The following is a 27,573-nucleotide window of genomic DNA, read 5'->3' as shown; positions in this document are numbered from 1 at the left end:
TGGATTTGAGAGACACTGAGGGAATAAGGAATCTCAGAATGCTTTCCTCAGCATCCACAGCACATTGTAAGTTTCACTTGAGAATACTTTCTCCCATCTGAAATGGTGATTACATTCTGCCTAGTTTCCAAGACATCTTGGCTTCCTGGCGAGATGGAGGTGAACACTGACCGACACACATGCCTTTAATGTTGTGTTGATTAAATAACATCTGTAAAGATAGGTCGGCTTTGGCCATGGCTCCACACCATGTTCCCCCTCCCCAACTCCACCCCACCATTTAGTATTAGCAGTTGGAAGACCTGGTCACAGACCTGATGTGAGTGGCCCTGTGAGAAAGAAATCTTATGTCCTGCTTAAGGAGCTCAGAGAGATTAAGCACGGATAAGTGTAAGGAGGTCAGTTGCCTGTCCCTAGGTGCAGAGCTGTGTATGAAAAGCCCCAGGCAGCTTATCACCCAGGGTTACCCAGACTTAGTAGATTTCAGCGTCTGCTCTCTCCTTCCAGCACAGCCCACCCCTTCTCTTCTACTCTTGAAATTTATTATCCATTGTTAAACCTCACTTCCTTGCGTAGCTCTAATTTTACACGTGATTTTTATGCACGCAGAGACACAGGCTCTCTCTCTGCCCATCAGTAACATCATTCAAACAGGCGCTCAGACAATGTGACAATGCCTCCGTGAGTTTTAGAATGTGTTTCTTTCTTTTTATTTTTTAAAAGATTTATTTATTTAAGCATACATGAGCTGGGGTACAGGCCAGCGATGCAGGGGGTGAGAGTATTCCCCAGAGACAGAGTGGGAAACAGAACAGGCAGAGTGACTGAAACACACTGCTGAGGGGAGCAGCGGGCCCGACAGGAGAGGTCTGCCTCGCCGTGTGGGTCGCTCCCTGGCCGGCTGGGGTATCGGACTCGTGCTGCAGAGGCTGCGTATCTCTCCACAGCGCGGTGCTTAACCCCTTGCGCCTCGAGGGAGCCCCTAGTATATGTTTCCTTGGGAGTAACATATATCCGCCAGCTCAGTCTCTGTCTCTCTGCCTCTCCCTCCTCGTGCGCACGTCCACACAAACGTCTCCGGGGCTCCCGACTTCAATGTCACGCTGGGCCCGAGTGAGCGCGAGCGAGCGAGCGAGCGAGAGCAGGGCGGGCGGGCGCGCCGCCGCTCTCCGGCCAGCAGGGGGCAGCCGCGGGGCGGCGCTGGCGCTGGCGCTGGCGCGCGAGGGCTGAGCCTCGCCTCGTCTGGCTCGGGCCGCCTCAGCCCCAGCCCAGCCGCGCCGGCGCCCGGAGCGCAGCCACTGAGGGCAGCGGCGGCGGCGGGAGCGAGGCGCGCAGCGAGGAGCGGCGCGGGCGGGAAGCAGCAGCCGCCGCCGCCCCGCCGCCGCCGCGACGGGCAGCGCGACTCGCGGGCAGCCGGCTCGGGCCGCGGCCCCCGCAGCTCGGAGCCCCCGCGCCGTCGCCGGCCGCGTCCTGCGGGCATGGAGGGGGGCGCCAAGCCCAACTCCGCGCCCCACGGCCGCGACGATGGCAACAGCGTCTTCCCCGCCAAGGCGCCCGCGACGGGCGCGGGGCCGGCCGCGGGGGACAAGCGCCTGGGCACCCCTCCGGGCGGCGGCGCGGGCGCCAAGGAGCACGGCAACTCCGTGTGCTTCAAGGTGGACGGCGGCGGCGCGGGCGAGGAGCCGGCCGGGGGCCTCGAGGACGCCGAGGGGCCCCGGCGCCAGTACGGCTTCATGCAGCGGCAGTTCACCTCCATGCTGCAGCCCGGCGTCAACAAATTCTCCCTCCGCATGTTCGGGAGCCAGAAGGCGGTGGAGAAGGAGCAGGAAAGGGTTAAAACTGCAGGCTTCTGGATTATCCACCCTTACAGCGATTTCAGGTGAGCGCCCTTCGCCGCCCCACCCTCCTGTGGGGCGCGCCCTCCAGCGCGCTCTGGGGAGGGGGCGCCCCGGGCCGAGGGCTGCTGGACTCTCCAACTAGTTTCCCTCGAGGAGCGGGTGGAGGACGAGCTCCTGTTGCCGGGGAGCCCTCGTCAAGTTTGGGGACCGAGCGGGGAAGAAGGCCACGGGGACCCCCCCGAAATGCGAGGGTGCTAAGTTGGAGCAGGGAAACTTTTTTTACTTCGGAGGTGAGCGTGTGAGGAACCGGCCAGAAAGTCGTCCTGGGGGTGACACTCTTCCTCGCGCAGCCCCCCACCCCCACTTCCCCGAACCCCCACTTCGAAGCGGGTCCCTCCCCAAAAGGGGAAGGCGCGCCTGGGGTGGCGGAGAGGGTGGGCGCCCCGAGACTGTGAGTCACGGGTCCTCGCTGTTCCAGCCGCTCTCGCCCCCCCTGGGGGGTGTTAATGGGTTTTTCATCTGCTTGGAGGCGCAGGGTATCCTCAACGTGGTTCTTGGGAGTCGTGGCTGGCAGGCTGGGGATGGGTGATTTGCGCTTGGAGAGTCCCTGACTTGAGGTTTCTGTGGAGCCGGCGCTGCCAGATTGGGTAGGAGCGAGGCAGGAAGCCTCAAGTTCCCGAAACGGAGACAGGGGGCGTTTCCAGACCCCCCTTCTTGAAACAGAACGGCACCCTTTCTTGACCTTGACTACAAGTCTATTTCAGAAATCTGTTTCTTATTTCCCAGCTCGGGAACAAGGGCAGGGGAGCTGTCAGCTGTCAGGGAAACTGCTTAGGAGAATTAACATTAAGATGTTTCCTAATCTTCTTATTTGTCGCCCAGTATTCATTCGGTTATAAGCATGTTTCGAAATTGTCAAATGAAGGTCGTGAAGTGGATCCTCTTATTAGCGTGCGCCCTCCCTGCAGCCACGTTCTGTTGCTTCTGAATAAGGTTGGGTTTTCCCTTTGAAAGAACACTAGTAACTCGGGTAGCCTTTAGGTAGGTATTTATTATTTATTTATATACTGAGCTCGTTCAAAAAGGAGAAGGATTCAACTCAAGGAGTATGTGCAGACGAATCAGTTCCAATAAGCTGTTAAAGCAAACATATAGCAATAAAAAAACAGCATTAATTTGGTTATGTTTAGAAACTAAGGGCTTTGCCATAGACTCCTTAAGGCCTACTGGGAGCTGTCCACTGTTCTGAATAACATTCAATGTGGAAAATCCATACTGTAGTCACACAAAGCTTTGTAGTGTCTGCACCTTGGCTGATATATTGTGTCAGAAATCTCCAGCCTCTGTTATTTATGCGAACAGTGAATGGATTTCAGAAAGTGTATAATTTTAAGATTCTTATTTTCAAAAACACATAACTTCTAAAACTTAATGGCATTTATAGTCAGTCCATACACCCTTAGGAGTTTGCTTAAGAGTGATTATAGTGAAAGACTGTTAAATAATCAAACCTGTTTTCTCCTTTAGGAGGATTAGTACTAAAGTATTCATTATCCTTGTTCTAAAGTATATAAGGTTATAGTACTTTTTTTTAGAATTTTAAAGATTGAAATTCAATGTAAAATACTCTCCCCTAATTCCCACTGGAAATATGTTGCAACCCATATCACAATTTTTTCACAAAAAACTTAACATGGAAACATCTTTCAGTCTCAACGAGGTAAGCATAGTCTATTTAGAAGTTATTTTGTTCAGTAATTACATGTGGATAAATTGCTAAAATATTTAATTTCACACTCAATTAAATAACTACGTATGTTACTTTAATTTCTTGAAGAATGTGAAAAGAGACTACACTTTTCAAAATGGTGGCAGATGTCATACAATTAAACTTTCACCACTTACTGGATGAAATGACAGGACCAAAACAACACAAAATAAAACGAAACCTATGGCCACCTTTCAGGAGTTGAAATAGTGTGCTAAAATCTTTTGGAAGAATAAAATGCATGACATTAAAGAGTCTCCACATTTTCCTCCGTCTGTCATCTGAGACAAAATCTCTTTAATAAAGCAAACAAACAAAAAGTTTCTGAACAAAGGAAGAAACTGAAATCAGAGATGGTTCAGTTTTATCATGCATTTCAAAAAAATAGAGATAATTAAAACCTGAGATAATATTCTCAAGCAAACTCCAGTTTAGAGTACTTTGGAATATTTGATTTTCTTTTCCATAACTGGAAAAAGAAAATAACAGACATAAATTAAACAATTACTGTTATTTAGTTTTTTAATAAGACAATGTCTGAGAAATCGATTTTCCAAGTTCATAATTACAGTATACACTGGTTTTCTAAAACAGACTAAAGAAGTAATCATAGACATACTTGCATATGAAAGATATTTAGCTCTTATTACTATTGTATTAGTATTTTCACTTCATCTTAATACCAACATAAGGTTTCTCAGAACCTACATCAGGATAACATAATGAAAAACCATAAAAATAAGATAAAATTCCTGCGGTGTTTTTTTCCAAAAGGAAAACAATGTGTGCGTAATCTCTAAAATAATAGAAATGTTATGGTCATGATCTATTCACTTCAGGCCCTTTGCTGAAGAAGACACTTTAAGGCAGGTTCTTTGCTATGCTTCTTACAATGGCAAATTTACGTTTAGTAACCATTTAGCAAGTGAGAATGTAACAATTAAGAATACATATCCATGGGGGGGGCTCTCCCCCCACCCCAGGGGGGATTTTGGAAGTGAAGATACCTAGAGGATTTTTCCTTTGACTCTTTCATACATCTTTGCATGGCCAGGGTCATTGACTCAGTCTCCTGTTCTTGGTTACCCACATGCTGCTGAGTGTGGCAAGATCCCGCTCCTGTAGGGCATGTCCTGACTTTAGCACTGTGGCTAATGATCTAGTGTCCTTTCTTAGGATGATGTCTAAGGCGGGTTCCTTTCAGCTTCCCTCAAGTGGCAAGGCTCTGCTCCCTCTGAGATTCCCTGAGAGCTAACTAGGTGCTTCTTTCCCCGCCAGAGCCCAAGAGTGCTATTGCTGTGTCTGGCAGGCACTTTTCTCCTACCTCTGGTGTAAGTAGGGCAGAGGCACTGTATTTCCCTTCTTTCTCAGGAGAGGATGATGTTAGAAACCTTTAGGGACTGAAGAAGAGTCAAATACTATCAATACTGTTAGAAATAACTGGGTGGGAGCCAGAGAACTTAGGAAAAGAAATGTTTTGTTTTTGTTTATACCAGAGTATAAGAATCACCCAGGACAGGGAAAGTATGGATAGCTACCTAAAAAAAAAAAAAAAAATTAAACTCTTCTTTGTGTAGTGAGGACATGACCTCAGTCTTACTGCATTTCATATGAACAACACACACACAAACACACATATACACAAATATTTAACTTGGAGGTTAAATGTGATTTTTTTTCTGAGATTACTGAGAGTTTATATTTATTAGCTAAAATTTTACTTTTCATTCAGTTAATAAAAAAAGGAACACCCACTAAGCAGTGTGCTTTCAGTCAATCGATAGTTATGATGTGATCATTCAAATGGAGATAATATCTAGAGTACTTTTGTGGATGGTTTTATTATGTGAGCACTTTATCGTGAATGATTTTATCACCAGACTATTTGCCATTTCTGATATAATTTTGTTGGATCACGCTTACATAAGGGCTCTTTTAAAAATAAAAATAATGCTTCTATTCCATATGTATCACCAGCCAACAACTTGCCTCTGGTAAAGGAGGAGATTTTATATCTCGACTTGTTATTTCTTCCACTGCTTTTCATCAATTAGTGTGAATAACTGTGTGAAAAGCTTATTGTGTTGTAAGTACATGAGGACTCTAGAGACAGGAGTCACTTCCTGGAGATAGTCATTTCTGGCCTTCCATCGCTGCCTTGAGCTGCATCCACAACTGTACTCATGTCAGAGGTCACTGATGTGTTCATTAGAGAAGGGCGTCTTCATCCATATTACACAGTTAGTCAGAGAGAGCATTTGTTTCCAGGAGCTTCTCACAGGAAAACAATTCAACCTTCTGGGGTTTAAGGGACTAATTAGCCTAGTGTTATGTTATCTTTGTGCTGAATGCACTCTATACTCTCTCAGCAATGCTCCTTTTATTTGCCTTCCATATGAACGCAGCCAAAATTAACTGTTTTTTTCCTGTTAGGTGAACCTTTTTATATCTTAAATTCAATTAAGTTTTTTTATATTGCTCAAGCTCTAACCTTTCATTAGGTTGAATGAAAGGGAAATTATTTGAAAGATTTGAAGGTGTGACTTTATACATTTACCTTTTTCTAGTATGAATATAAGTTTTAAAACTTTAAGTTTTGTTCAACACTTCATTATTTTACTAATAAAATATTTTAAGTTGTTTTTGATTTTTTTCTAAACAACTTCCCTTTAAATCTACTTTTGGGAACTTGGTATAAATTGAGTCATTAGGCAGATGTTCTTTTAACAATTTATATTCAATGGTATGGAGTTGTAGCTATGAAACTGCATGTAATAATGAAAGAAAGTTAAATGCTTTGAAATGATATATTGCTCATTATTTTCATCATAAGCTCTTTTTACAAAATCCAATTACACTATATGTGCTTGTTTAAAAAAACAGAAACTAAAACAGTATCAACGCCCAAAAGCAACTTAATTAGTATTTGTAATTCTGCATTATTTCATTCTAAACCTAGAGGTTCTCAGAATGTGAGGCAAGCAAAATAAATATCCAATGTGATTTTCTTGTGAGCATTTTTGCCGTTCCCAGTGTAATTCTTGTGTCTAGCAGATAATTCACTTTATTGCTTAGAGACAAAAATTCGGCTTTGGATGAAGATTCTAACAGAATTTCTTGGTTTCTTATAAGTATGTTACAACTTATGATAGAAATATAGTTGTGTAAGAAGTGAATTATTTTCAGGACAAATTTTCATTTCATCATTTTGTGTAAAGAAGTAACAACTATGAATAAGGTGACACCATATATTTGAGGAGTAGAGATGGAGGTAATGGAGAAAAAATATTGCATGTAATAAGTAAGAAAGACAATTTTCACTTATGCTACTTTTCTTCTAAAAATACTTTTCTGTGTGAGGGCAGCTTGATATACAACTTATTGTTATTTTGGCAGAAAAAAAAATGAGGGGAAATGGTGATGATCTTTAGTACTTCTGGAATTCTCCGTGTTTTTGCAAAATTTCATGTTCATGGCTCTGTTAATTCTATGAATGTGTGTGTGTTGCATATCTGACAGAAACCAAGACATTTTTATATACAATTATGTGCTTTTGAGCTCACCTTTCATCTGACACATTTCACCCTAGTTGATTTCATAACACTTTTCAAATTTATTAATTTCCTTATCATATTCTTCAAATGTTTGACCAAGTAACTGGCAACTTAGTTAAAGCAACAAAGCAAAATTACTCATGCCTTGGATACAACTTGAGAATTTTACTTATAGACGTCCTCTTATTTTCAAAACATTTGTTTTAAGCTTCAAAGACTTAAAATCTAATTACATACACACAGAATTAGGAACTACTTACAGATTTTGTACTTTCAGGTTTGTTTATAGCATTTTATTATTATAAATAATGCTGCAATAAACATCTTTGTGCATTATTCTTTGTATTCTGGGAAATTTGGGGAATAGAGTACTGACTATGAATGTTGTAGAAATTCCATACATAATGATTTTACCAGTTACTTTTGCCACCAGTTGAATCATTTCTTGAAATGATGAGTGAGGTGGGTTCACTAATGTTGATGTTCCTGTTAGATATGCACAGGCAGTTTTAGGACAGAAAGTCAAAACTGTCCTCCATTCCATTCGTCAAAGAGTGATGAGAGTTATCTTTAAAAAGCCAATCTATTAGTGTTATCATGCTGTTAAAAACCCTTGGAGACCTCTCACTCCTTTCACAGTTCATTTAAGAAACCTACCATGAACTGTAAGACCTTGCATAATTTCACTCCGTCTTTCAACGTCAACACACACCACTTTTTCTCTGTTTTCTAACCACCAGGTACATATTCAGCTCCAACAAGTTGTGTTCTCTTCTGCCATGGACATTTTCAGGAGACATTTAACCCCACTGTCTGAAATTCTCTTTTCACTTTCCATCATTTGTAGCATAGGTAATTCCACTTGGTCATTTTGTTCTCAGTCTAATCATTGCTGTCACCCCAACACCACCTGCCTCCATTTTATTTCCTATCTATCTGTGCCTCTTGTTTCATCTAAATTTATAATTTTTAAAACATACATATGCTCCACAACCTCATAATTATTACTGTGTGTTATTTTCCTCATGCTCTAGAAATGCACATAATAAGATTTTTCCTGCCGGGCTTTTTAAGATACTTTATTACTGAGCAGCTTTTTTTTTTTTAATTCACATACCATACAATTCACTCAAAGTACATGACTCATTGCATTTTAGTATGATTGCAGAGTTTTGCAACCATTACCACAATCAATTTTAGAGAATTTTTTCACCCCAAGAATGAATTCTGTGCACATTAGCACTGATTTCTGTCTTTTCCCTCTTGTCCCTACAGCTTCAAGCAACTGCTAATCTATTTTGTGTCTCTTTCTCTCTAAAACTGAGCATTTCATATCAATAGGATCATATGACATGTATGTAGTCTTTTTATTGATTTCTTTCACTTAGCCTAATGTTTTCAAGTTTCATCCCTTGAATGAACTTGTGTCAGAATGTTTTTTGCTGAAAACTCCTCTGTTGTATGGGTAAAGCAACTTTCATTTATTCATTCAATAAATGGTGGGCATCTGATTGTTTCTACCTTTTGAGTATTATGGATACTGTTGATATGAACATTCTCGTACAGTTTTTTATATACATATATATTTGTTGCAGTGATATATTTTCATTTCTCTTAGAGGTGAAATTGCTGGGTCAACATAACAAACTTTAAGCAAACCTTAAATCCAGGCTATGCAAACATTTAAATCTTAGAATTAATAAGCATAGTTAAAGTTAGTGAAGGCTCTTTCCTTCCCTATAACAGATTCTGCCATCTCCTCTCCACTGCCGCCTGCAAATATGTGTCCAAACCAATGTGTTTGCCTGACCACTATACAGATACCTGAGTGAAACTACAGCAAGGTTAAGGAGCATGAATACAATGACAGAGATAGATGGTAAGAACTGAGTCAGGAATGCAACTCTTCTGAATCTTAAGTCTTTCACTTTAACCCTGTTACTTAAAAAGAAACAAAACTTGGGTATAAATAATCCTCCAAACTTTCAGGGAAACATGGTGGATTAAACCTAATCATTTGTTCTTCCTTCCTCAAAATAATATGAAGAAGAAATAAAACAAACATAAACACATAGTGAAATAGAAGAAAGAGGAGTAGAGAATAAAATATCTCAGAAACATTTTGAAAAATAAAAACCTAACAGAGGAATTATTCTAATTCCACAGTACTTCATCCATTGAAACCTCAGAAGAATTCAAGATGTGAAAATACCAGTTAAGAAATAATTTTCAGGAAAGCCAGGCTGACAGCAGGAGGATTAAATCAAGGTCTCCTAATGAATATAGAACTCTTAACCCTGATGTTAGAATGCTTAGGGTCAAGTCGCCCAAGACAGGAAACTGGAGAAAAATAACTCTAGTTGGAGACATTTCAAAGTCTTACAATAAAAATTCCTGTTTAGTACCTAATGACCTTGCAAAAATCCTCACATATGTATATAGATACTGCAATTATATTTGGTATTTCATTATCTGATATGATCTGAAAGCCAAAGGTAACAACACTTTTGAGAAAAAATCTCCATTGTTAAGGAAAAAGAATACATCAAGGAGCAAAAAAATAATTCAGAGTGAAAGCATTTGGGTAGGGGAAATTACAGTATTATTTTAAATATACTCTATAAATAATATCTTCAGGAAGGTATTTTGCCTATTCAATCAGAACAAAAAGCAATACAAAGAATCCACAGAATAAAAAGGAACACTTGGATGTAATGAGTTGACAGATAAAGTCTAGGAAACTTCTTGGAATTAGGGCAAAAATGAGAGAATAGAAAATATAACTAAAATAAAAGATAATCCAGAAGGTCAAAATCTATAAAAGGAATTCCAGAATGAGAACGAAGTGTGAAAATGGACATATGGATTCAACAGAGACATTTTAAACAAAAATTTCCAAATAGTAAAGAGTGAAATGTCTGTTCTGTGAAACCTGAAGAGTGAGTGCTCAGCAATGTGGAAGAAGTCTCCACCATGTAGTATCACACAGGAGCTTTTAGTACAGCATTAAATTAAAGAGAAAATAAAACCTACTACAAGAAAGTCCATATGACAAAATGGGAAAAGCACTGTGAGCTAAATGATAGGGTAATAACATTTATAAAATTTTGAGGGAAAGTGATTTCTAAAAGAATTTTACATTGTGTCATGACTTGAAGAGTTCGAGAACGCTAATACTAGCCACCTGTGTATCCTTTCTTAGAATATTACTGGATGATGTGCTCCAGCAAAACAAGAAATTAACAACAAATGAAGATAAGGAAGACAGTTTATTGGATGTAACACAAATAACTTTGAAAGCAAGTCCCATAGTACTCCCAATTAGCTGTGATTAAAAGAAACCAGTTTAGACAAGGGCAGGCTATAGATGGCTCTGGAGGAATGCCTCATGGTGCATTTGAAAAGTAGTGCTACTAAGATGTTCTGTAGATCACTCGAAATAAGAGTATATGGCTTTTGTATAATCCTCATAGGATATATTTAATACAAGCAAATAAGAGGGTTTTTTTTTTTTTAAACTCCATGATGCTCTAAAGGCATTTTTTAAAAGGTTTCTTTTCTTTTTTTTTTCTTTTTTTTATTTATTTATACATGCACTGGGTACAGTCAGAAGCGCGGGAGGGTGAGAGAATTCACCAGAGCCAGAGCAGGGAGCAGAGCAGGCAGAAGGAGTGAAGTACACTGCTGAGGGGAGCAGGCAGGAGAGGTCTGGGCGGCAGGGGAGGTCTGGTGGCAGGAGAGGTCTGCACGCCATGCAGGACCCTCCTCCGGTGGCCGGGGAACAGCTGGGGATCGAACCGGCACTGAGGAGGGCAGCTTCGCAACCCAGCGCTCAACTGCTGTGCCACCAGGGAGGCCCTGCTCTAAAGATATTGAAATGGGAATGCATAGCCTGATTCAGCACTGGATAACACCTGGTCCCAATAATGTAAGAATGATCAATTTAGTGAAGCTTATTATCTAATTTTATTCTGTAAGGGCCAGAGAAAGGTAAATAAGGGTTTGATGGTGAAAGAAAGGTGAATCCTCATCTGCCATTATTAGAAATTAACAGTTTAAAATTAATGTCATTTTTTAAAAAAAAAAATCAAATGTCAAAAAAACAGTTACAATGTTTGAATTAGACCTTACTGTTGATTAAAAGGAATGGAGAAGAGCTTACATGTTCTTCATATATCTCTTTCATATTATTTTACTTAAAAAAAAAGAGACTGTGCATATTTTAAGGTGACTTATAGTTTTAGACTTGGGAGCCATGTTGTCAGGAAGATATATTTATATTACATATGTTGATATAGTGTCTAGATATATAGTGCTTAAAATTATGCTCAACATTTAATACTATATAAGAGTTACCTATTATGAGAGTAAAATTGAAACAGAATTAAGGATTGTATACTGAAAAAAGAAAATATGCATGTACACACTGCCCCTGAACATCAGAATTTCTTAAACAAGTGTGTCATTGAAGGGAGGGCCTTGTAAATGATGTATATATTTGTGAATATACTTATTGATATATATATATATATATATATATATATATATAATGTATATTAGAAGCTTCTTCAAGGCTTTTTGGAAGCCTGGGCAGCAGAAATCCTGATGTTCAGGGGCAGTTCTTATATGCACTATGTTAAAGAGTTTCACTTAAGAGGTGATTAGCATTGAAGAATTCTAAATACATATGTACTCCTAAATTTTTTTCCAGATACAATCAATATTATCTTTTTAGTTGATATAGAATACTACATTACTGCACATTTAGGAATAGCTTTTAGGGAAAATTCTACTGGCATTCATTGCATGTACTTCCGTTAATCTTCGTTTTCATCAGAAAATGGCATAGTTAGACCATTTGAGATCTTATTTCAAACCAGTTAAATGTTTCATATGAGCAAATAAAGTGATTCATAACTTGCTAAATTCTGTCATTTTCTTTTTTATTGTCAAATTTAATAGCCTATGAAAAATGGTTACTTAGAAATAAATTTAGGTAAGATCACACATTTGAAAGAATAAGTAAAAAAAAATATATTACTTTCGAGCCGCTGTCACTTATCACCCTTACAGAATGTGTTAAGCTTGTTATTTAAAAAAATTAGAATATACCTTATTAAAAATTACACAATTTTGTTTGTTTTAGAGATGTGAGTGAAGGCTGAGAAAATGAATATTGAAAGTTAAATAATTAGTACTTAGCACTAATAGAAAGAATGAGTATAATATATATATATATTTTTTTTTTTTTCTGTAGCAGGGTCATTCATTATTTTAAAAAGCTTCTTTGGTTTTACCAATAAATTAGTCATTTGTCTTGGTTAGTCTTTTAAGTGAATTTAGACTAGAGAAAATATTTTTTTCTGGGATTTAGATTTTTATTATATAAAATAGAAATATATGCTAGAACTACTCAGTATGGTGGTATATATTGAGCTACATAAATAATGTCCAAATTCTTATTCATTATAATCATCATTCAAAGTTACCTGATTATCTCAATGTGGTTCTTGGCCTTTCCAGTCTCATAGAATCCTTTAAGAATCAAACTAAAACTTGGAACCATAACAATCCTTAGAAATCTGACTGGAGAAGTGAGGTTATCAGAGAGGAAGGCAGAGGGAGACAGGAAGGAAGAGGGAGAGAAGACAATAGGGAACACAGTGGGTTTTGGTGGAGAACTGTGAGAGTCTTGGTGGTGGGTCTGGTATGGTAACAGCATACGGATGAAGGGCATGAGCCTATGCTTATAAATCATATACAGTATTGTAAGTGAACGTTACACAGGTAAAAATAAATATAATCAAAAAAAGAGAGCAAGGGAGGACGAAATCTTGGACTCTGCCCTGGAAATGAGCATATAGTCACAAAGTTTGTCCTGTGATTTTTCAAGAGGTCTGTGGTTCTCTTTGAGTGCATTTGTTTTTGTATGACAATTTCCTTTTTCCTGAACTATCTAATATTTTTACTCATAATTTGATACTAAAAATGATATGTAGAAGATATAGGGAGACAGAGGCTTACTTGGAGAAGTCATTTAAGAAAGAGAGCTCTAGCTGGGAAAATCCCAGTGAATTACCTTGAGAGAGAGACAAGTAGTTGTCAGACAAGCAGTTTAGTTTTGAGACTATAGACCCGGTCAGCAAGGATTACACAGGGATTTGTTATGGATGGTTTAGTCAGTGCACTAAGGCAGAAAATTATAGTTAGGAATATATTTGCAACCAGAAGAGACAAACTTATTTTTGTGTGGAAGATGTTTACCTGCTTTAAAGAGATGGTTGAAGCACTGGTAAATGCTAGAATTAACTTCAAAGTCCAGTAAATTATAACATAAGTGTATTAAAAATGTATCAGAAGCTTTTTCTTTTATTAAAAATGTCATTAATTTACATGTCTATATAACTTTGGAATTATATTTTCACTTCTTATGTACATGCTTCACTCACCCTCTACCAAACCTCCATTGTCCTTGCCCTATCCCCTACCTTCCCCTATCCTTCCAGAAACTTTCTTTTATATTAACTACTGTGATTGAGGGTATACGATAGAAAAAAAATGAGTGACTATAAAAACCAAAAATGTAAACTATATTCCCAAATACAAAATTTGAAAAAATATCAGATCAATATAAAAAAGATGTTATAAAATAAATAGTATTAGCTATAACAGGTGAGTAAAATTCATTCTCACAGCTTGCAACACAATTAATCCAAATAAGTTTATATTTATAGATGGTAAAAATAACTGAACTCATAGTTTCTAGAAAAATCTTAGTGAATTAATAGTCTATGAAGGAGAGCTTTCCAACATATGCCTTTAAAGACTCAATTTTTGCAAACATTGTAAAGATCAGTTTGATAGGATATAAAAAATTATTCAAAATATATAGGCTAGCAAATTACAGAAAAAAATATGGGCTAGGATTAATTGTTAGTGATGGGGTTGGATGTGCAATTGTATTAAATTTTGTAAATAGAAGGATGATCTCTGGTATTTTCATAATTCTGTCCTATTTTGTCATGATGTATTATACTTTCAATGCATTGTTGAATTCCATTTGCTAAGTTTTTTTTTTTTTTTTGAGTGTTTTAGCATCTGTGTTCATCAGGAAAGTTTGTAGGTTTCTTTTTGGTGTGTATGTGGTATCTTTGGTTTTGTTATAAAGGTATTGCATAAAATGCGTTTGGCAGTGTTCCCTCTTTTTCAGTGGCTTGGAAGAGTGAGAAGGATATTAGTTCATATATGACTGTTTTGCAGAACACACTAGTGAAACTGCCTGATCCTGGATATTTGTTATTTGGGAGACTTCTGAAAACAGTTTCAATTTCCTTGCTTATAATTGTTATGTGCAGGTTTTCTATTCCTGGTTCAGTTTCGGATGGTGTATATTTCCAGGAATTTGTTCATCTTTTCTACCTTATTGAGTTTACTAGCATAAAAATGTTCATCATAATATCTTACCATTCTCTGAATTTCTGAGATGTTTGATCTAACTTCTCTTTCATTTTGGATTCTATTCATTTTGAGTTTTCACCTGTTTTTTCTTTGTGAACTTAGCTAGACATGTGTCTGATTTGTTTGTTTGTTTTTTTCCAAAGAACTAGTTTTTGCTTTCATTAAGCTTTTAGATTTTATTTCTATTTCTATTTCATTTATTTCTGCTCTTATTTTTATTATTTCCTTCCTTTTGTCCTTGAGTTTTGTTTGTTTACTTTTTTTCTAGTTCTTTAAGGTGAGATATAAGATTATTTGAGCTTTGTCTTTTTTTTTTGTTGTTGTTGTTGGGGACCTGTGTTTTTATAATACATAGTTCTGCTTTTACTGTGTCCCATAGGTTCTGGTAGGCTGTGTCTTCATTTTTATTGGTATTGAGGTATTTTTTAATTTCTTCTTTGATTTTCTCATTAACCCAGTATGTTGTTCAGTCTCCACATATTAGGGTTTTCCTCCTGCTTTCTTTTTGTGTTTATTTTCTAGTTTTAAACCATTGTAATCAGACAAGATACTTGACAAGATTTCTGTCTTCATGAAATTATTAAAACTTATTTTGTGACTCAAATGTGGTCAGTTTTGAAGAATGTCCATTGTGTACTTGTGAAGAATGTGTATTATGTTTTTTTTGGTGATGCATTGCCTTATAAATGTCTGTAAGGCTCATGTAGTCTAATTATTTAAGGCTATTGTGTCCTTATTTAATTTCTCTCTAGTTGATATGTCTATTGGTGAGAGTGAAGTGTTGACCTCCCCTCCCTCAAATGTCTTTTTTACCATGTCTGTTTTGGGAGTTGATACTAATTGCCTAATGTATATTGATATTCCTTTCTTTGGTAAATATACATTGATGAGCATTATATCTTCCTGTTATACTGTCCCCTTACTCATCATTATATAGTTTCTCTTGTTACATTTTTAAACTGGGAATATATTTCATCTGATGTAAGTATGGCTGTCTCTGCCTTTCTTTGGATCCCAGTTACTTGTGGGATTGTTTTCCAACCCTTTGCTTTGAGTGTATATTTATCTTTGAAGTTCAAGTACATTTCCTGGAAACAGCAGAAAGTTGGACTTTGCTTTCTAATCCAACTAGCCATATTGTGCCTTTTGATTGGTGAGTTCAGTCCATTTACATTTAGGATGATTATTGGTACATGAGGATCTGCTACTGCCATTTCATTTTCTGGTTCTGTCGATTTTCTTATTATTTTTCTTGTGGATGTTCTTCTCTTTAAATTACATATGAAATCTCCATTTAGCATTTCTACAGGGGAGGTCTAGTGTTTGTAAACTCCTTCAATTTCTGTTTGTCTGAGAACACCTTTCTTTCTCCCTCATATCTGCATAGTATAATATTCTTGACATGAGTAAAATTTCAGCACCGACTAAATCCCTGGTTTTTGGTTATTCTCCATATCTCTGTTGTACTTTTTATTCATAGAATTTATCACAATTTATTTTACTAAATGTTTTGTTTAATTTGATTCTCTCCCCTCATCTATAACTTAGCCTCCACTTAAGGCACTTAAGGTAAGGGTTTTTATTGTTTTGCTACTCTATTTTCAGGATTAGATGAATGTAAGATACTAAGTAGGTACATAGTAAGTATAGATGGACCTTATTTTATTGCATTTCACTTTTTTTTTAATGTGTTATAGATAATTGCCCCCCCTTTTTTTTTGGCAAATTGAAGCTGTGTAATAACCCTGTGTCAAGCAAAATAAAACAAAAAGCAGGAAACATTTTTAAAATAGCATATGCTCACTTCGTGTTTCTTCGCATTTTGGTAATTCTCACAATATTAAAACTGTTTTATTGTATGTATTATGGTGATCTGTGATCAGTGATCTGATGTTGCTATTATAATAGTTTTGGGGCAACATGAGCCACAATCACATAGGACGGCAAACTTTGTGTGTGTATTGTGACTTCTCTACTGATTGTCTATTTCCCCCATCTCTCTCACTGTTTTGGACATCCTGTTCTCATTTGAAAGATGAAATTAGGCCAGTTAATATCCCACCAGGATCTCTAAGTGATCAAGTGATAGGAAGAACCTTATAGCTCTCAGGTTAAATCAAAAGGTAGAAATGATTAAGTATAGTGAGGAAACCATGTTGAAAGCCAAAAGAGGTTTGAAAGCTAGACTTTTGCACCAAACAGTCAAGTTATGAATACAAAGGAAAAACTTTTGATGAAATTAAATGTGCTACTTTAAGTAGCACATGAATGATAAGAAAACAAGTAGTCTTATTGATGAGATGGAGAAAGTTCTAGTGGTCTAGATAGAAGATAAAATCAACCACAACATTCTCTTAAGCCAAAGTCTAAGTCAGAGCATGGACCAAACTCTCTTGAATTCTATGAAGGTGGATCGTGATAAGGAAGCTGCAGAAGAAAAGTTCGAAGCTAGTGAAGCTTGATTTATGAGGGTTAAGGAAAGAAGCTATGTCTTCACAGCATAAAAGTGCAAGGTGAAGCAGCAAGTGCTGATGTGGAAGCTGCAGAAATGTATCCAGAAGATAGAACTAAGATAATTGAAGGTAGCTACAGTAAACACCTGACTTTCAATGTAGACAAAACAGCCTTCTTTTGGCAGAAGATGCTATTTAGAACCTTCATAGCTGGAGAGGAAGAGTCAATGCCTGGAATAAAAACTTCAAAAGACAAACTGACTTTCTGGTTAGGACCTAATGTAACTGGTGACTTTAAGTTGATGTCATTGCTCATTTTCCACTCTAAAAATTCTAGGGCTCTTAAAACTTATAGTAAATCTACTCTGCCTGCCCTCTATAAATGGAACAATAAAGTCTGAATGACATCACTCTTTTTTACAACATGGCTTACTGAATATTATAAGCCCACTATTGAGAAGTATTCACCATTCTAGATGCCATGGAGATCATTCATGATTCATGAGAGGAGGTCAATATATCAACATTGATGGGAGTGTAGAAGTTGATTACAACCTTCATAGATTATTTTTAAGGATTTTAGACTTCAGTGGAAGAAGTAACTGCAGATGTGGTGAAAATAGCAAGAGAGCCAGAATTAGAAGTGGGGCCTGAAGATGTGACTGATTTGCTGTAATCTCATGATAATACTTTTTTGGATGAAAAATTGCTTCTTATGAATGAGGAAAGAGGGTAGTTTCTTGAGTGAATATGCTGTGAACATTGTTGAAATGACAGCAAAGGATTTGATGTTGATTGGTTAAGTAGTGGCAGGATTTGAGAAGATTGACTCCAATTTTGAAAGAATTTCTGCTGTGGTGAAATGTTATCAAATAGCATCCTATGCTACACAGAAATCTTTCATGAAATAGTCAATTGATGTGGCAAATCCATTGCCTTGCTTTAACAATTGCCATAGCCACAAACCTTCAGCGGCTACCATTTTGATGAGTCAGCAACTGTCAACATTGAGGTAAGACCCTCTATCAATAAAAATATTACAACTAGTGGAAGACTCACATAATGGACATTTTGTAGCAATATTTTTTAAATTGAGATGCATTGTTATTTGTAGATAGAATGCTTTTTTAACACTTAAGAGACTACAGTATAGTGTAAACATAACTTTATATGCACTCAGAAACCAAAAAGTTCTTGTGACTCACTTTGTTGCAGTATCTGCTTTATTGTGGTTGTCTGGAAGTTAGCCTACAGTATCCTGAAGTGTGCCTGTATGAATGAATCAAGAAATTTTAGCAACATTATGCTTGGTCTTGATTTTTATGATAATTTCCAACAACCAGATGGTCTTCCCTCCATATTCCCTGCAAAAAATCTGAATATTTGAATGTAATGTGGATATCTAATACACAGAAACTTGATAATTATAAATAAGATTTGAAACCATTTAAAGCAATGTGTATATATATATATATACACACACACAAGCTTGCATTTGTTTTATTTACTATAATGCTTGTTTTTAAGCATTTTAAGAATGGGAATATAGTAGCTATGTTCTTTTATAGCCCCATAAAAACTGTTTAAGTGTCATTGCCTTTGGAATCAGTGTTCTTTATCAAAATAAGGTTGAGAATATATCCCTCTAGGCAGTGACAGTAAGGAAGAATGACATCACTTTCTGGTCTGTAGCTTTTTTTTTTTTTTCTTTCTTTTGCCAAAATTTGCTAGTTGGCATAATGGTGCACTTTTCATTTAAAACCCTATTGTGTTGGCATGGGAAATTAGTACTGTCTCTCTAGGTATAATTAATAAAATACTGAGTCAATATTTTGAAAGAGATTTTTTAATTTTAAATCTATGGTAGCTAAGTCCTTTTATTATACTTACCAAATTTAAAACATTTCCAGTAAAAACATTTCCTGAGTAAGTACCACTAAATTGGTCTTTGTGTAAAGTAAATGAAAATGATATCATAATTTGTGATACAAGAAAATTGAAATTGACATAATTTTCAAAAGGAAAGGAACTTGAGTCTGAGAAGGTAGTGGTAGATTAGTTTTTGCACAGAGACAGCAAATAGATAGCAAACCAAAACACCATGTACTTTCACAGCAACACTATCTCCATGAACCTAAAGATAAATAGATTGGGACAAACATGTGGCAACTGCAAGACCTACGTTTTTTTAACTTCCATATAGAACAAAGGTAGTCAGTGGAAGGAAAGTAATCTGATAGACTTAAGAACAGGCAGACTTCCCTAACAAATATTTGCTGGAAGAGCAACCGAAACTGGAATAGGATTTACACAGTCCAATAGCAAGAGGTCTGAAGTAATTTGAAGAGGAGAAATGGCTGATCCTAATTCTGGGACAGGAAATTTATGTTAAGGGCCATGAACATACCAGAGAGAAAGGAAGTTATCAAAGATTGCCTGGGCAATGTCAAAAATGAATCAGCACCCAACTTGAAGAAGGCAAGGGTAGACTTCAAAAAGATAAGAATTTCAGTGAGTCAAAACTACCAGATATTTTAGTTCATAATTATACAAAAAAAATGATTGCTCAGTGAAACCCATAGGGACCTACTCAGAACTCGAAACATAAGTAAATTAAAACAAATGAAGCAGTTGCTCTATTTTCTTTTCTCATCTGAAATAATTAGAAAAGTATGATGGTTTTTACCATATGATGGTTTTTACCATATCATTCAATTAATGCATCTAGATGTTTATCATCAGTGGACACAAAACACATGAAAGGATACAACCAAATGTGTATTGACTTGATGAAAATGCACACACCGCCTGTAGTTTACCAATGGGAGAGGGTTTAAGTCTAATCAGGCCTCTAGGTCCAAGTGTGGAGGAATGTGTTGAACTTGCAACTTTCATGTTTTCAGCAAAATCCAGTGTTGGAGACCCGATGTCCTGCCACTTAAGCTCTTATCTTGAAGGACCTGCATTTCCTGGACATACCAGATAGAAGAAAGTCATCAGAAAGAACACAGATGAATAGTAAGGGGAAGAGTGGGTGGAGAGGATTTTGCAGATTCAGACACAATTGAAAGTAAAATTTTGGGGGCAGACCAATCAAGGGATGTCTAACTGTCTTTAAACTGTAAAGAAACTCAAGGAAGCAACTGCTGTAAAAGTCCACGGAGCTGTTATTTCAGAGGGAGGGGCCTATGTACATGGACAGTCTTCATGGGTGAGGGAAGACTTTTCCTGGTGATTATTTGAAGGCTGTTTGACTTGTGATAAATCACTATTTTCTCTATCTGTTTTATTTTACAATAAAGAATAAGTGGGGGAAAAAGGAAGAGGTTTTAATTTTCAAAAAGAAAGATGAGGCTATAATGAAAGAAAAGTATAGTATTGCTATTTATGTGTCTGTTTTATGAACATCTGGTTTGTATTTGCATCAAAACCCTAATGATGCTGAGGCAAAGCAATGTAATGCATCCTTATGCTGGGAAAATTATCCAGATATAATATCAAAACATTCAGAAACTTAAGTCTTTTAACTTTGAAGAGATGTTCAACCTCTTTTAAAGATTTATTTATACAAGAATTGGGGTACAGGCCAGATGTGCAGGAGGGTGAGAGGATTCACCAGAGACAGAGCAGGGAACAGAACAGGCAGACTGATGAAATACACTGCTGAGGGGAGCAGCACGCGAGACAGGAGAGGTCTGCCTTACCATGTGGGCGTCTGCACGGCAGGCGGGGATCGAACCGGCACTGCAGAGGCTGCTGACAGTTCACAGCCATGCGCTCAACGCCTGTACACCAGCAAGGCCCTCAACCTCTTTTAAATGGACTTGTAAAATTTGAGAAAATAGTATGACTTCTTAAGAATGTTCTAAGATATTTCAAATGTACCTGACACATAGGTAATGTTTAGTCAATATTAAGTTCCCTTTTTACTTTCTTTTTGTTAATCTATCAATGATTAATATGTAAGTAAAATAAATAATGGTTTATCAAAAAATGGAATTATACATATGAATTCACTCATTCAATAAATATTTACTGAGTATTGAGTATGTTTTCAGGAACTATTAGGTGCTTTATATACAAAAGTAAAATGAAACCAAGTCAATCTTTTTAGAGGTTTTTAGGCTAGTAAAAACGACAGGCACATGAAGATGTGACTTTAATGGAGGAAAGAATATTAGTAGGGAAATTGTATGAAATAATAGAGCACCAGAGGAAAAAAGATGCATTAATTCTATGTGATTTAATCATCAGCTAAAATTTATAAGATTTTTTTCCCTTTTAGACCTTTTTGGTAAATTATCACAAAAAACCTATAGCTTTGCCTTTTTTTTTTTTTTTTTTTTGTAAAAAGCAGTTACTCTACTGGGGCAAAATTGTCTCAGACTTCTAACACTTAAAACTTTTTAGTTCATTGTTTACACTACTGTGATTCAACAACATATTTTCAGACTTGTTCTAAAAGTCCAGTGGAGAATTATTTCAGAATTGTGTGCTTAAAAGAGAAAAATCTATTAGAAAATAGCAAAGGAATTTACTTATTGACTGAAATGTAGACAGCTTCTGTATCTCTTTACAATGTAAAATGAAGCTGATGCTATTCCTTTTGTATCAACAAATCATGTTGGAAAGAGAGAGAAAAGCTCTTAACCTACTTTCCTATCTTCAATTTTTAACTTTATCATGCTTGTTAATTGCCTGGGTGTCCTTTAACCATCTATTTCCATGATTCTTTCCCAGAGGCTTGGTTTAATTTTAAAAAGTGCAGTGTATTCAGCCCTAATTATGTGAGAACTCACTGCAGGCAAACAGCAAGAGATAGTAATGACCAAAATGTGTCCCTAAATCAGTGCCACGGATACCACAGGCTCATTGCAATAAACATTTAATGAGTATGAAATTCAGCCATATAAGGTAATACTTAGAAGTTAGTGATGTTTAAAAATAGGAGAGGATAATGCTAAGTGAAGTAAGTCAGAAAGAAAAAGACAAATACTGGATGGTTTCACTTATATGTGGAATACAGAGAAACATAACAAACAAGGGTCAGTCAAAACCAAACCAATAATAAACTCTTAACATCCAACTACATCCAGAGGGAGAGGGGGGTGGGGTGGGAAGGAGAGGGGGGTGGGGTGGGAGTAAGAGGGGATCACAGTGAAGCTTTGTGGAGGATTGTTGGGACAGGATATGAAGGTATACGTTTGTAGAATTTTGAACCTGTAAACCCGAAGCAGACACAAAGATGTAAACCAGCTCTACCACAGTAAACATAATTTGGAAAAACAAATAATAGGATCCCTTCCTAAAAACATAACTTTACTAACTAAAAATATTTTTTAATGTGTTTTTTTGAGTTTTGCATTTTTAAAAAATGTGTTATTTTGAGTTTTGTGTTTTTATTTTTCTTATTAAATATTTATATAAGCTGAACACCCGCATAGTCTCAAATTCTCTTCATAATCAATAACTAGTTAGGAGGTGATTCTATTACTTCATCTGAGTAATACTATCGTTTTATTTGAAACACATACTGATGTGTTGACTTAAATGCCCCTAGTAATTGACAGTTTTTCTTTTCTTTCCTTTATTGTTTTTTTTTACATTAATTTAATGATGGAAGTAATTACTTTTGAAGTGTTTTAACTGGTCACTCATGGGAAAAACATCACATTGAATAATAATATAATATATGGAATAATATATAAAAATGGTCAAAGGGCTAAGTTTTAACTATGTGTCAGCCATCATTTTAAGTGTCTTTCTATTACCTCACTGAGTTTTTAGAAAAACCCTGCAATAGGTACTATTTGCATCATAGTATAGTTTAGAAGACCATGCTATAGAGAGGCTAAGTGATCAGTTTGTAAGAGGAAAAGCTGGGATTTGAACACAGATTTGGAGCCCAGGACCTTATGCCAGTGGAATTCAGTCATACCCTAATCCAGTAACTCAGTTTTTTTCTTAGACTCTATTTAAAAAAGTACTATTATGACTCATATTTTTGCTCTGGTTCTAAGAATCTTAGTTATTCAGCTGATAGTTTTGAAAGGTAGAAATGGTGCCCCATTAACAAAAAATTGGCTGCAGCGTTTTGAGAGCTTCATTTTTACTTAATTATGTTGGATTGGATCCTATGTGTCAAAGCCTAATTATTTCAAATGCTCATTTCCTTATTTTAAAAACTACATATTTGACAAGAAAGAATTAAGAATTAGGGTAAGTTTTGAAAATTGAAACGTTCTTATACAGGCAGGCAGATAAAATGGAAATAAAACTATAAAGACTTAATTGAAATTTGTGTGTTTAATACTCCAGAAAATATAAGAACTAGTGAAAACAATTCTACTTTTTAAACTACCTATAATATCCTTTCATTTTGTTTCTTTTTTTTTTTCTTGTAAGGATAGTGCTTACATATCAAAATGAAATGACAACTGACAATAGCAATAAAGGCCCTAGGAAGTGTGTGGAAATGGAGACTAAATTTTTAGCCACAAACATTATTGAAGATAGAAATAGTTATTACACAAAAAGGTCAATGTTTGCTGTTAAGTTATGATCTACCACCATATAAATGTTATATATTAGATAGCTTGTGAATAAGGGTCATTAGAATAATAAAGGATTGAAATTGCTTGGGAAAATTTAGAAGGGTTATTATTAGACTTTGAGTCTACTGAAAAGACTCAGCAAGAGAAAGGCAAGGAACAATGTATGAAGCTTTATATGGCAGATGCCCAAGATGTTCTCCCAATAGAGGTAGCACCATTGTACCTCTGAAATCAGTGCCTCTGGTTTCTGAAAACCTGATGGAAACATATTCTGCTTAATGGAGTCACTGCATTGTGTATTTCAGGCTCACCATTATTTATTGTGGCAATGGAGCTATAGAAATAACATGGAGAAATGTAATCTCAGAGTTAGAAGTAAAACAGATACTGGAGAATTGGGGAAAATTCTGTTGTATCTGTTTTCAAGTAGGTTTAAATTGAAATACTTGGAAAATTGAGATAGGTGATATTACCATCAGTCTTCAAGATCAAAATTTCATATAATAATGGTTAATTCCAAAATGTATTTCATCATTTCTCCTCCCTAACTTAGGTATATTGAAATTCTTATAAGAAACATGCTCAAAACAATTTAAACAATACAAAATAAAACAAATCTTTGGCTCTTATTTATTTTTGCTATTTCTATAGTTAACATTTTACCTTCACAGATTTAGAAGTTCTTGTTTTCAGAATTCAAAGATAAGTAGGAATTAGTGGGCTAACAGTAATTTCAGGTGTGGATAATGATAGAACTAAGAACCTGAAAAATGACATTTGTAAAGAAGCTACTGCTGATATCATTTCGAATTATTCATTATCAGTATTAACTGGATAGATAAGTACATACATAGATAAGTAGAAAAATTGTTAAATTCCTCTCAAGGATCACACTATATATTTATTTCTTCTCTAATGTATCATCATAGCCTTTGCCCATTTTCCTCTGACATAACTGTATTTGACTATATTCCCATTCAAGGCTCAGATTTCCTACAAATCTTTCAACACATAAATGACTATTCCTTTACTTTGCATTCTTTTAGAATCCATTAATTATTTATATTCCATTATCTTGAGACCGCATACATTTTCTGGTTATTTTAGCAATTCTATTCCTTCCTCTATTGTTTTTTATAATTCCTTCCAGAGCATTTATTTTTTTTTAAGATTATTTATTTATTTATAGAAGCACTGGGTACAATCAGAAGTGCGGGAGGGTGAGAGAATTCACCAGAGCCAGAGCAGGGAACAGAACAGGCAGAGTGATGAAGTACACTGCTGAGAGGAGCAGTAGGCATGGCAGGAGAGGTCTGTGTGCCATGTGGGACCCTTGCCAGCGGCCGGGGATCAAACCAGCGCTGCAGAGGGCTGTGGGCAGCTTCACAGCCCAGTGCTCAACCACTGCGCCACCAGGGGGGCCCCCCTTCCAGAGCATTTATGTCTTCTTCCTTCTTTTTTTTTTTTTTCTCCTTCTACTGTCATTTATCTGAGATGCTTACTGTCTTGTAAGACATGTCCCAAACACATCTTACTCCAAATATGGTAAAATTTTTCTTCTGGCTTGTTTGTTGAGAAATAAAATAAAATAAAATGTGTTGTTATGGTGTTACTTTATTTTCTTTGACTTCTAATGTATATGATTAATCAAAAAACATATAGGTATATATAGATTTGCTTGTGTGTTTCTAGAGAAATTCTACCTATATTACTCTTTATCTGATCAAAGGTGTATATAAAAAACTGGTTGTTTTCTAAAGATTTCATGGGTACCATGATATGTACACAATGTTTTATAAATAATTTATACTCAGAACTGCCATGGAGAGCTCCCCATTTGTCTCGAACCAATTAATATCCGACAGACTGAGTCTCGGTAAAGTTGTGAAGTATGACTAATCTCTGTTCTGCTCACCAGCCTTTCCTGCAGCTTTTCATTTGTTAGCTTCTTTCCTATTAAAATAGAAAAAGAAGTATCTGACATAAAACATTATTAATAGTAGTTAGACTTGAGTAGCTGTACATTGAAGTGAATTTATCCTACTTTTATACTTATGTTTTTATATATGTTAGAAAAGAAATTGTTCACAATGGAAAGATGTGAACAGTTGCTTGGATGCTGGTGAGATGACCCTTAAATCATACTGGACTAATGTGCCTCTTCTTAAAGGTAAAACTGATTTAATACTTTTGGATGACCCAGGGAAAGGTCAAAGGTACAGACAAGTATAACATCTAGGGTTAACGTGGAAGAACATAAAGCTGAAGTGCTATCCATGGCGCGACTGTGTGGTTTTTCTCTTCAATTTAGTATCTCTGTGTGTACAGAGAGAATTCATAATAAAGCCTAGATCCACACTTAGGTTTGGCTTGGGGACGTGTTTGAAGGAAGGGTCATTGGTGACTCAGAGGGCTTGAGGAATAAGTGCTGTAGTTGAGCCACTCTGAGATCTAGGTAGTGTTCGGGATAGGTAAAAGTTAGAAAAGTTTGGACCAATAGTAGACATTTTATAATTACCAAATAGAGTGAGAGGGAGGACTTCTGGCCAAGATATCTAAAAAGAAAAAAGCTGGTCTCATGCCACATCTGTCTTAATCAGGAGCCATCTCAGCGTGCCTCCAATTCAACATTAGAGGCATGCAGCAAATTATCTGAAAGAATGTGGCAGTCTGTCTCTCAAGACAGATCATAAAACTCAGAGTAGTAGTGAAAGTACTGGTTCCAGAAAAGTTATCAAATGAGGTTTTTCAGGAAATTATATTGCCACTTATTTATATTTTCCTACTACTGACAGTTTGGCATTCTGAAGTGATATGTTCACATATGATTTAAGTAAGTTCTTTTATATCCACACATCTTTTACCAAAATGTATTCACTGTTATTTTATTTTATTTTTTAATAATGTAAGTCTTATGACTTTATTTTATTTTATTTTATTTTAAAAAAGATTTATTTATTTATACAAGCGCTGGGTACAGTCAGAAGCGCGGGAGGGCCAGAGAATTCACCAGAGCCAGAGCGGGGGGCAGAGCAGGCAGAAGGGCTGAAGTACACTGCTGAGGGGAGCAGCGGGTGGCAGGAGAGGTCTGCGTGCCATGTGGGACCCTCCTCCGGTGGCCGGGGAGCAGCCGGGGATCGAACCGGCACTGGAGAGGCTGCGGGCAGCTTCGCAACCCAGCGCTCAACCGCTGCGTCACCCAGGGAGGCCCTATTCACTGTTATTTTAAAGCCCACAGATAGTTTGGTTGTATTCTAAAATATATTAAGAAGACATTGAGGTTTCATGGCACTGAAAAATTCTTGTCAATTTATAACATTTTATGATTTATATGTGAAGACTAAAAATACGGTTAACACAGTGTCATTTTAACCCTTAAGAGGTGAAAGAGAACACAAAAATAAGTTATAGTTAATAAAAATGCATTGATATTCATCCTGCTATAAGTTACAAAGTAAATATTCTCAATTTTACCAAACTTTGTTATATTTCATAATGTAAGCTTAATATGAAAGTATGAATATATGAAAAATTATGTAGATAAAAAGATAGTGTGAAAATATTTTCTTTGTGCAATGTTTCCCTTTTTTTCTCCTAATCTTTTATTGATCAGTTTGAATAATTGCCTCCTCAGAGAGTTATGTAACACTTAAAAATATAAACCTCTAAGTACTAATAAAATAGTTTTAAATGATTAAATTCTAACTGGGAATATTTTAAAATTTTGAGTATTTATCCCAAACACCTAATTTACATAATTCATAAGCAGTTCAATTTCAAGATGAATTTGTATATATGTGTAGACTAAAACTCAATGAAAATTGACATTTTCATATTAGAATTAAAAGCATAACTATTTCATGGAAAGGTTAGTACAAAATCCAAAAGATTTTCACAATTATTTAATGTCTTAGTTTGTTGTTTTAGTAAAGAGAAAAACATTATTTC

At 36.5% G+C, this 27,573-nt stretch overlaps 1 protein-coding gene across 1 annotated transcript in view; it reads left to right on the top strand.

Annotated features, from left to right (window-relative positions):
* Positions 1-1,478: 1,478 nt before the first annotated feature.
* HCN1 (hyperpolarization activated cyclic nucleotide gated potassium channel 1) overlaps positions 1,479-27,573 on the top strand; it is a gene marked incomplete at both ends in the record, with an annotated part of 317,617 nt that continues 291,522 nt past the window's right edge. The window contains one exon of the mRNA XM_084234155.1: positions 1,479-1,879. Within this exon, the coding sequence (XP_084090281.1) occupies positions 1,479-1,879 (401 nt within the window). The remainder of the gene's footprint in view (positions 1,880-27,573) is intronic.

Source organism: Talpa europaea, assembly GCF_964194135.1.
Source record: "Talpa europaea genome assembly, chromosome: 5".
Lineage (NCBI taxonomy): Eukaryota > Metazoa > Chordata > Mammalia > Eulipotyphla > Talpidae > Talpa > Talpa europaea.
The sequence above is the reverse complement of the archived record's forward strand: the minus strand, read 5'-3'. Positions and strand labels throughout refer to the sequence as shown.